This window comes from Lissotriton helveticus, chromosome 8, assembly GCF_964261635.1.
Source record: "Lissotriton helveticus chromosome 8, aLisHel1.1, whole genome shotgun sequence".
In the NCBI taxonomy this organism is placed as follows: domain Eukaryota; kingdom Metazoa; phylum Chordata; class Amphibia; order Caudata; family Salamandridae; genus Lissotriton; species Lissotriton helveticus.
Genome location: NC_136069.1, coordinates 310,230,057 through 310,242,736, shown reverse-complemented (window position 1 = coordinate 310,242,736; position 12,680 = coordinate 310,230,057). Strand labels below are relative to the sequence as shown.

The 12,680-nt window shown below is 42.3% G+C and overlaps 1 protein-coding gene across 1 annotated transcript in view; it reads left to right on the top strand.

Annotated features, from left to right (window-relative positions):
- XPO4 (exportin 4) overlaps positions 1 to 12,680 on the top strand; it is a 471,754-nt gene that overhangs the window by 441,729 nt on the left and 17,345 nt on the right. The window contains exon 19 of the mRNA XM_078657083.1: positions 4,956 to 5,074. Coding sequence (XP_078513209.1) covers positions 4,956 to 5,074 — 119 coding nt within the window. The remainder of the gene's footprint in view (positions 1 to 4,955; positions 5,075 to 12,680) is intronic.

Here is a 12,680-nt window from a genome sequence, read left to right as displayed (position 1 = left end):
TTTCTTATTAGAAGGTACCTTAAATCCGATCTCAGCAATGAATATGTTTTAATGTAACAAGTAATTTGATACTGTGGCGTAATATCTTTGGTGGACCCAATGGGATCACTAGCTGTGCTAGAGTGAAAACAGCAATTTTTTGTTTGCACTGTCAGGGCTTGTTAATAACAAACGGAACCAGCCCTTCTTTTTAATATTAAACCCTCTGTCTGGTGGGTGACCCAGAATTCCCTAGGAAGTGGCTTATTAATAATAAAAATTAAGGTTTTTGATCTGGCAAAAAGGTTTATTTTGCTGTGTCGATATGGTAGGTTTAAAGCTGCATGACTAGTCACGTTTTCACCTTGTCTTTTCAGTTGTGGCACAATTAAGTGTTGCAGTCCACTAGTGACATTTGACTTACTAGCCCTGGATACCTCATATACCATATATGAGGGAGTTCTGTGAAATTTAAAGGAGCTAATCAGGTACCCCCCAATTGTGCACATACTTTGTGGGCAGAACACATGTGCCGGGGCCAGTGCAGTACAGAGTTGAAAAGCTAGCAGCATCCGTCGAAAAACCTGGTGGGTGAGCATACCAATAGAGGTAATTTCCTACACCCATTTTATGTGAAGTGGTCTGTAGTTAATGTCACTAGGTTGACGCTGTACAAATGTATTATAATACAATAGAAAACATGCAATTAATAAAGCTGATGCATGTGAAGGGCTGGTAGGGTGCTGTTACTTGCAGTGGAAAGTAATAACCTTTTAAAAGTCGCTTACACAGTTTGGTGAAAAGGAATCCTCTTTTCATGACTACCAGATTCGTCTCAAGTCAACAAAGTTCCAGAGGAAATATTAAAAGAATTGTTGATGCAGGAAACTTCAAAAACCTTGGAAAAAAATGGTAGACTTTCTACAGCAGAAAGTGATATTGTATTTACATGTGCTTCTGCATTAAAGGAAAGGGTCTAAATGAAATCATTGTAAAATGTCTGAGGTCTTAATCATTTTTAATAAAACATTGGAATGGCTTCATTGGCAGAATCATACTAGTTCAATATATTGGATGGTTTCCTTGAATTTACAGAATGCCTGTACTCTCATTATGATCATTCCATTGCACAAGTACTTCCCTGGGTCTGTGATAGGCAGGCAGCATTTGAAATTCCAGTTTATCTCTGCATAACACCAGCACCTTAAGTAGTCACAAGCTTTTTGGCCATGATCATCGCCAGTTTGAAATTAGATTTAATGCAGTGGTCTCTTATATTATGAATTGGATAGTAAAGGCAAGGTGCCCATTAAGATGTTACTCCTCTAAGGTCTGTACAAGGCTTTCCGCTTTAGGCCATAGGCTATTGCCATCATCCTAGAATAATCCATCCTGAGCAAGAAACTTTTTAACAATGGGACTCAGATGTAATACTGTTATGTTTCTTACCTCTTCCAGAAAGAGTTTGGGGCATTTTCCATTTACAAAGAGAGCCGTCTCATCTTTGTGGACTGAGATCTTTACAAAGATTACGAGTACAGTTGCTTCCAGATCTGGGCGGATTAACAATTCTCTCTCCAGAAGTGTCACTAAAGAATGGCAGCACTCGGATGAGTAGGAAAATCTGTTGATTCTGATCCTTTCTTCTGTGTGGCTGCTGTGAACTTTCCCTTTCATAGCCTAAAGCCTTCACTTTTCAACCTTTTGACATAATGCTTCTTCTACCCCTCCCCTCAATAAAACTACAACTGACTAAAAATAAGCACATTGATTTACAACTGCTTTTTTATCTTTCCATAATCTGGGTGCGTTCCCGCTTCTGAGTCTGTACAATTATTGTCCGTGTTTAACACCACAATTTAAACGTTTTTCATACTGTGCTGATGCATATTTTTAGAATCGTATGCCATGTTGGGCACAAGACTATTTGTGTTTTTGTAAGCAATTAGTAATGTTTCAATTGATGGTTTAGGATTTTCAAACTAGTCCGTTAAAAGCCTGTAAAAGTCAATTGAAACTGTTAATTTACATTGACAAAACTGTTTATTAACATTTCAAGTGATAGAGTAGCACGAAGAGTAATTTTCAATTAACTTTTTGCTATTTCTGTAGACAGTGTAAATGTATAGAGGTTTGGTAATTATTGCACATGCACGTATTTCCATAATGCTTGAGTGATTGTGTATAGTTATTTAGACTGAGAGTAGAGACATGCACGATTTATACAATTACATTGATGCTGTTTAGATGCGTCATCTGATACATACCTAGAAACCTACCGTCATGTCAACATAGCCTCAGGCTAGGGAGAGGATAAGATCCCCACTCCTAATGTTACACCTGCAGCACAAAGTACCTATAACAGGAAAAGGTCACAACTGGTGGTGTTTAGTAAATGCTTTATAAATTAGTTTCCTCACAGAGGATTTACTCGCCACATAGCGGCTGCATATGTGTACAGGAATTTACATAGTTTATCGTTTGAAAAATCTCTGATGTCACTATTTGAAGGTGCTCTCTCAAATGCCAACTTGGGATTTTTTTCTGATATTGGCGTATTGGATGAATCTTCCTGTGGACCAATGCATCGTCCATTCCAATCTTGAAATCCGCTTAGATGTCACCTTGGGATCACCCAGGAGTGAGCTGCAGTTTTTTCCAAATAAGTTACCCCATATATTCTTCAGATAATTATTGAATGATCTGGGGAAAACAGTAATTTGTTCCAGTGATCAGTTCTCAATTTTCTCAAGCTCAGTGTATTCTAATGAAGATAGCTGAGCTGAATAAATGTCACTGCTGAGATCTGTGTGTAGCATACAGGTATAGGTTGGATGCCCGACAGTCATTCCTAGGTTTTTCCGCATCCTAGTCTGTCAACGGCAGGGTAAAAGATGCAATAGATTTCATCCCTAAAGAGCTTTGAGCTATCACATACGAAGAGTGGATAAATATTAAATGAACTGAGAGGGATGTTTGATTTTGTTTTTAACTCTTTGTATTAAACACATAAAAATAATACACTTACAGTAAATGCACTGAGTCGCCAAGCTGTACAATAAATCTGTGAACATCCTCCTAAGACATGAAAAGAATCAACTATAATTGTGACATTCGGGTTCAAGGACCTTCCAACACTTCTGAATCATCCGTTGACGTCGGGGGGAGTACATATGTCGCCCCTATAGGCATTCCAGGGCCCCCAGATATTTCCCCATTTCTTGGGTCTACCCCTTGCCACATACATAGCCCGCTCTCTGAACATGCACCAATCCAAATCATCCATCCATTTCCCAACCGTCGGTGGCTGAACTGCCCCCCACAGCTGAGCTATATTACGCTTCGCAATACTACATGCCAGCGTTGCCCACACCTTTCCATGAGACGTAAGATCGGTCGGATCCCAAACATTCAGGATACAACGCCTCGCTTCCAACTCAAATCCCACTCCCCACACCTCCCGAACCTTGGCATGAATAGCTGACCAATACCCTTGAACATGGGTGCACTCCCACAAAACATGAAAGAAGGTTCCCATCTCACCACACCCTCTCCTGCACTCTCCACTCACAGCCAATCCCATTCGCACCAACCGAGTACTAGTCACATAACAGTGGTGTAGAATCTTTAATTGAACCAGGCGAAGCCTCATCTGAACGGCTACGACCCGTCGGCCGTCCACTGATCCCTCAGGGCCACCAGTGGATCCTCAGCATGGTTGACTAGTTTCTTATAAATCAAGGAAATCGCTTTTGTCGGGAGGTGGCCATCGAGTACCCTATCCTCCAGCGGGGAGGCCTCCGGAGGCACCCCGCCAGTGGGGATGTTGGCCAGCAGCGCATGTCTAACCTGAAGATAACGGAACCGCTCGCTCCCATGCATCTGATACCGCTCCTGCAGGGTCTCGAAGGGGAGGATACCATCCTTCCGAGGGATGTTTAATTAATGTGTTGTTAGTATGGATTACCAGAATATTTATAGCTTGTCGTCTAGCGATACCCAAACAGTCAAATATCTCTGTGCACTTCACTTGAACTAGGTCACAGTGCAAGGCAGGAAGCAGAAACCAACCCTACCCTGAAGATTTTATCAGTATTATTGCTTGCAGTAGTAAGAATAGAGCATCAAAGGCTTGTAATTGGCGCTCCTTTCCAGATCAGTAAGGCATTACTTTGGTCTTTTTTTTTTTGTTTTTTGTTTTTTTAAGTGTATTTTCTTCATCATGGCGCTGCAGTGGAGGTATCATTTGTGAAAATGCTGTTTCTCTGCCCAGATGTGGTTGATATTCCTAGGCATATTTTTAAATGTAAAAAATCTGCAGAAGCAATAGTACCTATTAGGAAAAAAGTATTCTTTCTGTAACTGTGATTGAGATGGATGGATACTGGTTTCTCTGTAGATTCTTTATTACCAGCTTGACTCCGATTTCTCTTTGCCAGATGTGGCATATTCCTCTTTGGTGCATGGTATCAAGAGTGAATTAATACCTATCGCAAGGCCACAGATAGACTAAGATGTCATCTTTCCAATATATTTATCTCCTGCATCACACTTTGGGACATATTTGACAGTCCCAAGCCCAGCAAGAGCCTTAACATGTTCATACATAAAGAATCATTCTTACAGAACATGTCTTTTTCTGTTACACCTGATACGCTTTTTTGTTTGGAAAAACAGATTTTGTTACGTTAAAGCTAACTTTTTCTTGTCTTTCAGAGTCTGTCTTCTTTACTTTAAGTAGATTAAATGTATCACCTGAAACCCAATTTAAGAAAGGAGTGATGCGACAACTAAAACACATGCATTTATTCTGTCACCTTTTTTTTTGCTGAACTCAGTGTATTTCTAGATATACTGTGTGCGTTTTGAAAATTATTTACTCTGAATAGCATAAATATGTCAATTGTAAAATCTTTACCATAAATAAATATATCGGACGATTCATTTGGTTAATCTTTTTTAAAATCTATTTGCAGATGAAGTTTTCAGAGGGCATGAACCCAGCCAAACTGCAAACAGGTCTGTGTCTGCAGCAGATGTAGTTTTATACGGAGTAAACATAGTGCTGCCTTTGATGTCACAGGATCTGCTTAAGGTAAATAGTACAAATAAACATGTTGTGATTATCTTGTATGAATTTGTATATTAAGAAAGAACTGTTAAAAGCAGATTGTTGGTGTATACGAAGATCGCAAGCCAACATATGTTATAAAAGCTTTTTGAAAATGTAAAGCGGAGGGACGTTGTGGTTCCAATGCAATGTCTAAAACAGCACTGGCATACTCTAGTTCTGGTCAGCAGCAAACTCGACCATACGCCCTCCGATAACGCGCTTGCAACAACGCGCACATAATACTACAATGCGTCAGAATGATCATTGTGATAGTACCTCACACATTACCATATATGACATCATTAATGTGCCATCACATATGATATAGCATGAATGTATACGGCTGCATGCAGCGCCTTTGCTAGTGAATACCTGTCTTTAAGTCAAAAGATTTCTTCACATTAATGACATGCATTGGAAAGGCTGCAGTTCCAGTGACTTAATGCCTTTATCAATAACGTTACAACTTGGATAGAACATTGCTTGTTATCAAATCTAAGACTACATTGTAAGGACAAGCTAGATTTGCCTCTAGACATGGCGGTTATTTTCCCACATAAAGGAAATGCATCACTCTATTTGAAGCATGTGACATCACCACCTGGGAATACAGAGACACTTTTGAATCAATAGAAGGTATTTTCTGAAGCGGGCATGGCCTCATTATGCAACAGTTGTGTGTGGCCACAGCAACTACACCTTTTCAACCATATCTAATTAAATGTAATCATCTGTTATACTGCAGCCTCAAGTTTTCACGCCAACCAAGGACGCCTATTAATTGTCATTAGAACTACAGACTTTAAAAGTGTATATAATGAATAACATCAGTAATGTTGTAGATCTTATTACCCCTGAGATCACCGATTTAATTTGTTTTGACATGTATGAGGTCACAGGAAGTGCTTTGTGAGTATTATGGATGTGCAGTTAAACCTGGCAGATTTAATTTTTATGTAGTTTTATGTAGTGGTGCTTAAGCCATTCATATGCAACTCATTTTACTCTATACATAATCTAAAGGCCTCCTCCAGCCACTGGCTTCTTTGGCTTAGGAGCCCTCCTCCATTGGCTTGAAACATGGTCAATCACTTTGCGTATATATCCATAGGTTTATTGTATTATCACCTTCTTTTTTGGCTGCGTGAATGTGTCCTTGTGCCTCTAGTGAAAAGTACAAGGACTATTTTATACCCTTAAAGTATGCCACACGTTTCATTTTTATCTCATCCATGCATTATATAATCAATCCTTTTTTTTTTTAATTCTTATGCAATGCAGAAGATAAATTTGTATTTCAATTGTCATCTTACAACATCAAACCTATTGGCTTTGCCATAGCATGTAACTCAATGAATCATAAACAAAATGTCCCGTTTTTCAATAACATACATTGGTTTATGATTATAGTAGCTAACATTAATGTCCATCCTACCAAATATTCTAAGTGAATGCCTTTGGTTTTTTAATAATATTATTTGACTCCTGCCCATACTACACAGTGAGTTCAGGCCATGGCCTTTCGCCAAACTCCATGTCAGTGTCTCACAGTGATTGACAGAACCGCACACAGAACTCCTGAGGTGGAAGCCGGGAGCACCACTTACTTGTAATTTTAAAACTTGTGTATTGTTTTTAAACTTTACTTGCTGTGCGCTTACCTCCTCGCGCTCCTCCTCACTCGATCTTACTCACCCGTGCAGCCGAGTTGGGGCTGTAGCGGGGAAGAGCGAGGTTGGCCGCCATCTTGGGAGAAGCCCGGGGTTGCCGCTCTAGTCGTCCGGCCACTCCCACCCCTGCCTGCATTTAAGACGTGCTCTTAGTCTCGCGCGCAGAATTGACAGAACCGCCCACAGAACTCCTGAGGCGGAAGCCGGGAGCACCACTTACTTGTAATTTTAAAACTTGTGTATTGTTTTCAAACTTTACTTGCTGTGCGCTTACCTCCTCGCGCTCCTCCTCACTCGATCTTACTCACCCGTGCAGCTGAGTAGGTGCTGTAGCGGGGAAGAGCGAGGTTGGCCGCCATCTTGGGAGAAGCCCGTGGTTGCCGCTTTAGTCATCCGGCCACTCCCACCCCTGCCTGTATATGAGCAATACTCCCCCCCCCCCCCCCCCCCACCGGGCGCGCGGTGGGCGCGCCAAAGGCATGCCCGTCAGCCCGGTTGGGCCCAGGGGCCACAAACCCTGGTCTTCGCACGAGAAGCCCCATAAAATATAGCTCATCTACTCTATATGGGCTGAGGCCTAGAGGCAAAACAGAATGTAGTCATACTCTAAATCCCGCTAAACCACCTTTATATTGCCGCCACTGTCACCTGCACTTTGTCATCAGATCATTTGGACCGAGACCCCTCAGTTACCACACTACATAGTATGGCTCTCTTGAACTGCAGATTGCTCCCAAAACACTGTACTGAAATAGCATTGTTAATTGATGAACATAAATTGGATGCTCTGTTTTTGACGGAAACGTGGTTGCAAACGGGGAATGATCCTGATATCATCCGATCCCTTCCCGTGGGATATAGAATTTGTAGAATGGATCGTGGGTCGGGTAGAGGTGGAGGCCTAGTAATTATTTACAAGAACATTTACAAATGCCGATTGTTACCCTCATCACTTGATGACTGTGAAAGTCTGTTCTTTTCAATTGAATTCTCACCTATCAATACCCTCTCCGGCCTATTGGTCTATCGGCCTCCGGAGACATTAAAACAATTCATCCCTAAACTCATTGATACGGCCGCAGAACGGGTAGTGACGATGGCAAATTTCACAGCATTGGGGGATTTTAATATACATCTAGAGGATCAGTTAAATCCCATAGCTAATAATCTTCTATCGAGCCTTCAGGCACTAGGTCTTAGTCAAAAGTGTTTTCTCCCAACGCATAACAAAGGCCATCTCCTAGACCCAGTTTTCAGCAACTTAGATAATCTCTGCTCGGGGGACCGTATTCCCCTTCCCTGGTCGGACTATTTTTTAATTCCTCTATTCTGGGTTACAAGGACTGTTCCATGTGTCCAGAATCCTACGGTAGCTTGGGACAGGAAATGGTGCAGGCTCCCCTTGGCGGAATGGAAACTGGCCCTAGAGGTTTCAAAGCCTCCAAAGGGAACTGACACGGAGGAAGCAAACAACAATTTTAACAATTGGATCCAGGATACTCTTGATCAAACTCTCCCCAAGACCATTGTTCAGAAACAAATTAGAAAAAACGCGGACCCTTGGTTTAGCTCCGAATTAAGGGTCCTAAAACAATCTTGCCGGAAATTAGAGAGGGCTTGGAGACAGGATTCCACCCAGCACACAAAGGAAACCTATAGGAAGGCCATTAGGGTCTATAAAATCGAGATTAAAACTGCTCAGGCCCACTTCTATGAAACTAAAATTAGTAAAGCCAGCAACTCTCCAAAGGAGATTTTCCGCATAGCAAAGTCCCTGATTACCCCGCCCCAAATACCTCCATCGAAGGAAGGAGCTTTGTCACGTTGTAATCAACTAGCTGCGTTTTTCAAAGAAAAGATTCAAGCTATTTGCACCACTTTCTCTTCTAATCAGCCTGAGTCACAGGAAATTGAGGCAACGGGCCTGGACCAGGCCCAGGTGCTGGATCAATTCTACCCTTTGAACGTAGAAACGTTTGACCAGGTCATTGGCAGAGTGTTGTCGGGCTCTCCGTCGGACCCTGCACCGCCCCAACATCTTATGGCGGCTATTGACTCTGTCCGACCAACAATTATAGAGATATTAAATTCCTCTATAACAACCAGCACTGCCACCCCCCCCTGTGGAAGTACGCAATGGTGAGAGCACTATTGAAAAAGCCCAGTTTAGATCAATCAAATCTCTCCAACTACCGTCCAATCGCGCTCCTGCCCTGACTGAGCAAATTGTTAGAAAAACACATTAATAACATCTTGGTCGACCATCTAGAATCTAACGGTTTGCTAGATGCCACGCAGACCGGCTTGCGTCCACATCAGGGGACGGAGACCGCCCTGTTGATGGTAACTGAAGAAGCAAGGAAGGTGGTGGATGAGGGGGGAATAGCTGCCATAATTCTTTTAGATCTAAGTGCAGCGTTCGATACGGTGAACCATATCATCTTGACCGACCGACTTAAGAGTGTCGGGGTCACAGGCGCTGCACTGGCATGGTTTTCCTCCTTCCTCAGTAACCGCCACTTCCAGGTCTTCGAGGGAGATGTGGCCTCCTCCAGGCTACCCATGGAATGTGGGGTAGCTCAGGGCTCGGCCATAAGTCCGACGCTCTTTAATGTGTACATGAGGCCACTGGCGAGGATTATCCATCCATTTGGCATTAAGATCGTCAGCTATGCAGACGATACCCAGTTAGTGGTATCTCTTCACCACGGCATGGGCTCGTCTAGCACATTGGCCCCCTGCCTTGTAGCAGTAGCCAAATGGATGAAGCGTTCCTATCTCCGCCTCATTGGAGACAAGACAGAGATTATGCTGTTAGGTAATTCCTCACCCTCTATCTCTGTCCCCATGTGGCCACCATGTATAGGTCTTGCACCATCTCCAAAGCCACACATAAAGAGCTTAGGCGTTTGGCTCGACAACTCTCAGTTTTGGACACCAAGCCACTATGCTCTCATCAATCTGCTATCGGCTGCTAAGAATGCTCTGCAAAATCATTCCCCTTCTTCCTTTTGAGGCTAGAAGGATAATGGTCCAGGCCCTCATCCTGTCCCGGCTAGACTACGGAAATGTTTTGTACTTAGGAGCCCCGCAGACCACAATAAATAAACTACGAGTGGTCCAGAACAGCGCAGCAAGGATGCTCTTGCAGGTTCCACGGCGACAATCAGCAAGGCCAGCCCTACCGCAGCTTCACTGGCTAACCATGGCTGCCAGGATACAGTTTAAGGCTATGTGCATGGCTCACAAAGCCATGTGGAAAACTGGCCCATCAATCCTTCATCCATTACTAACACCCTATTTGCCGCCAAGAGCCTTACGCTCTAGCTCCTTACATCTGGCCACCACTAAGAAAATAAGGAAGGTAAGATGGGAAAGACGTTCCTTCTCATATACTGCGGCCAAAGTGTGGAACTCTCTTCCCCAAGTCATGCGAGAGAACAACAATTTGTTGACCTTCCGCAAGCTCCTAAAAACGCACCTGTTTGGATTGCCCTTCTAGGTGGTGAAGACTGACGTGCTCTGCTTTCTTTTCCTTAAGCGCTACGAGGCCTCCGGGTAGTTAGGCGCTATAGAAATACTCTTCATAATCATAATCATCCCCTGGTTGGACACTGGGATACAACCTGCACCCAGTCTCACTAGATCTGTATCCTCTTGACAAGGGCCCATCACTTGTGCATTCTCCGAACAGCCTATGGCTGCGCACAAAAAGCACTGGGGTAAAAGGTGCAGCATTTCACCATGCAAATGTATGACACTGCATCAATTTTAACAGCATCACAAGTCCATACGCTGCATAGACTACACATGGAGTCACTACATCGGTGGAGCCATTACATCAGGAGTCATAACATCATAGGCAAATTGATAGACCGACCATACCTAAAAACTGAATTACGGTTCTGGATCAAACATGACAAATCACTAAAATACGCACCACATGCCATGCAGTTATCTTTTTTTTATCTTCTCTGCTGCTGAACTATTTGCAAATTAGTGTTTTTAGCCTGACGGTCTGCACAAGTTATGTTGTGTATTGGTAACCATAACTAAGGAATTTCAGTGGTTTGTTGCATATGAGCCAGAATTATAGCTCAGTTTAAATTTTTTTGTGTTCAGAGAATTCTATTGCGTTTTTAGGAAGTACTTAATTTCCAACCTCTGCTGTGCACTGCCTTCGGCTAGGCACAAAAGGTTTTGGCTGCTGTGTGCACAACCACATAGCGCACCACCTTGTGAAGCAGAGACTGGGTCCAGGACCATTAGCCAACCCCGCTGCACATATTCTTTGACACTTTCCACATGCAAATATTACTAAGCAGAAGATTCACTTCTAAAACAACATTGTTGGAAATCAAATTATACTGCTATTGTTATGCCATTGTTTAAGTTTTATTTCAAACAAGTATTTTGCATAAACATCTGATTATGGAACAATACACTACTGCTTCAAGATTGCTAGCAGTAGCTCTGCAGGCCGCACAGTCCCCTGCGCCTGGACACTCCAGCAGAGAGGGTTGCTTGTTTTGGAATTTATTTCCAAAGGTAACTGTTCTCTTTCCCATTTTACTGTTTTCAACAGTAGTTGACAATGTTGTGTTCTGGTTGTTGTTCTTACAATTATGCCTGCATGTTCCAAATGTAGGACGAATGCGAGTAGAAATTGGTCTCTCAAGCTGTTTGTTTTTGTACAGTGTGTACAAAATAAAAATCTCTTGAGGAATGTGAAGGTAGGATAAAGTCGATTTGGCTTGGTCTTTTTTTACTGCGGCACTAACTTCAGCCTCACCCAGCAAGTCATCAGTAGAAAAATGTGTGAATCTTACAAAAAGCCTGCCTCCTGCAAAGAATGCTTTGTTGGTACCCCTTTGTCATGACCCCCTTTGTTGGTGTTTCGGAGTTTGAGTTTACCCGCATCTCTACTTTAGAGTTCAGTTCATTCGCTTTGTTGTGGGAGAAAACGTGTACTTTGGCATCTACCTCAAACTGGAAATTAGTATCTCCTCATTATCAGCCTACACAGAGAAGAAGCCCCCTTACACAGTGGAATAATTCTATGAGGTTCCAATACTTCAAAATGAGTTTCTTCTTTTTATGGGGCAAAAGGTTAAGGTGAGATCATGGAAGCCAGGTTCATCAAATAATTGAGTCCTGATGATATGAGCAGCTCTATTTCGACAAAATGCTGAACATGCCACATCGTATGAAATTATTCATGTGATGGTCCATCGAAAAGACCCAGACATTTACTCACCCACCCCAACTCCTGAACCATGAAGAAGTCACTTATTCATTTTATTTAACACCCACCTACCAGCACAGGGCACCCAACCTGCCCTCCGTAGAACACGTACTCAAAAGAAGAGATGGGGGAATAATTTCCATTGCAAATGTGCTACAATGTTACTTAATCATAGAGGGAGCTGCCAGATCTTTACTATACCCTCTTTTGCAGTCATAACTGAGGTCCAGATTTTGCAGTGTATAGCATGTAGGCATGTAAATATGATTTGCAGTGTATATTTTCATATATAAACATCATGCTGGAATCTCAAAGGTTTGTGATCATTGTATGTTCCATTAGTACCCTTAAGCAGCCACCTGACTGCCTGTGATATACAAAATTGACAAACAAAAAATTTGGAATGAATTAATGAGCTGGTTTATAAAGCGTGAGCAGCGGCCCCAAAGGGCGTCCCGGGGCTGTTATAAACTGAAATCTCAAAAGAACATTGGAAAGTTATTTTACCTATTGTAAATTACTTGCATATTTTTCACTTAATAAAGGGTAGCTGTCTGTATAAATTACTCCGAATCATATTTTAAAACAACATACATTTAAGCTTGCTGGTTTATTTAAAAAGGGAAGCTTTGAGTAAGTGAACCAAAAGTTGAGTTTTGTAATACCTTGTTGC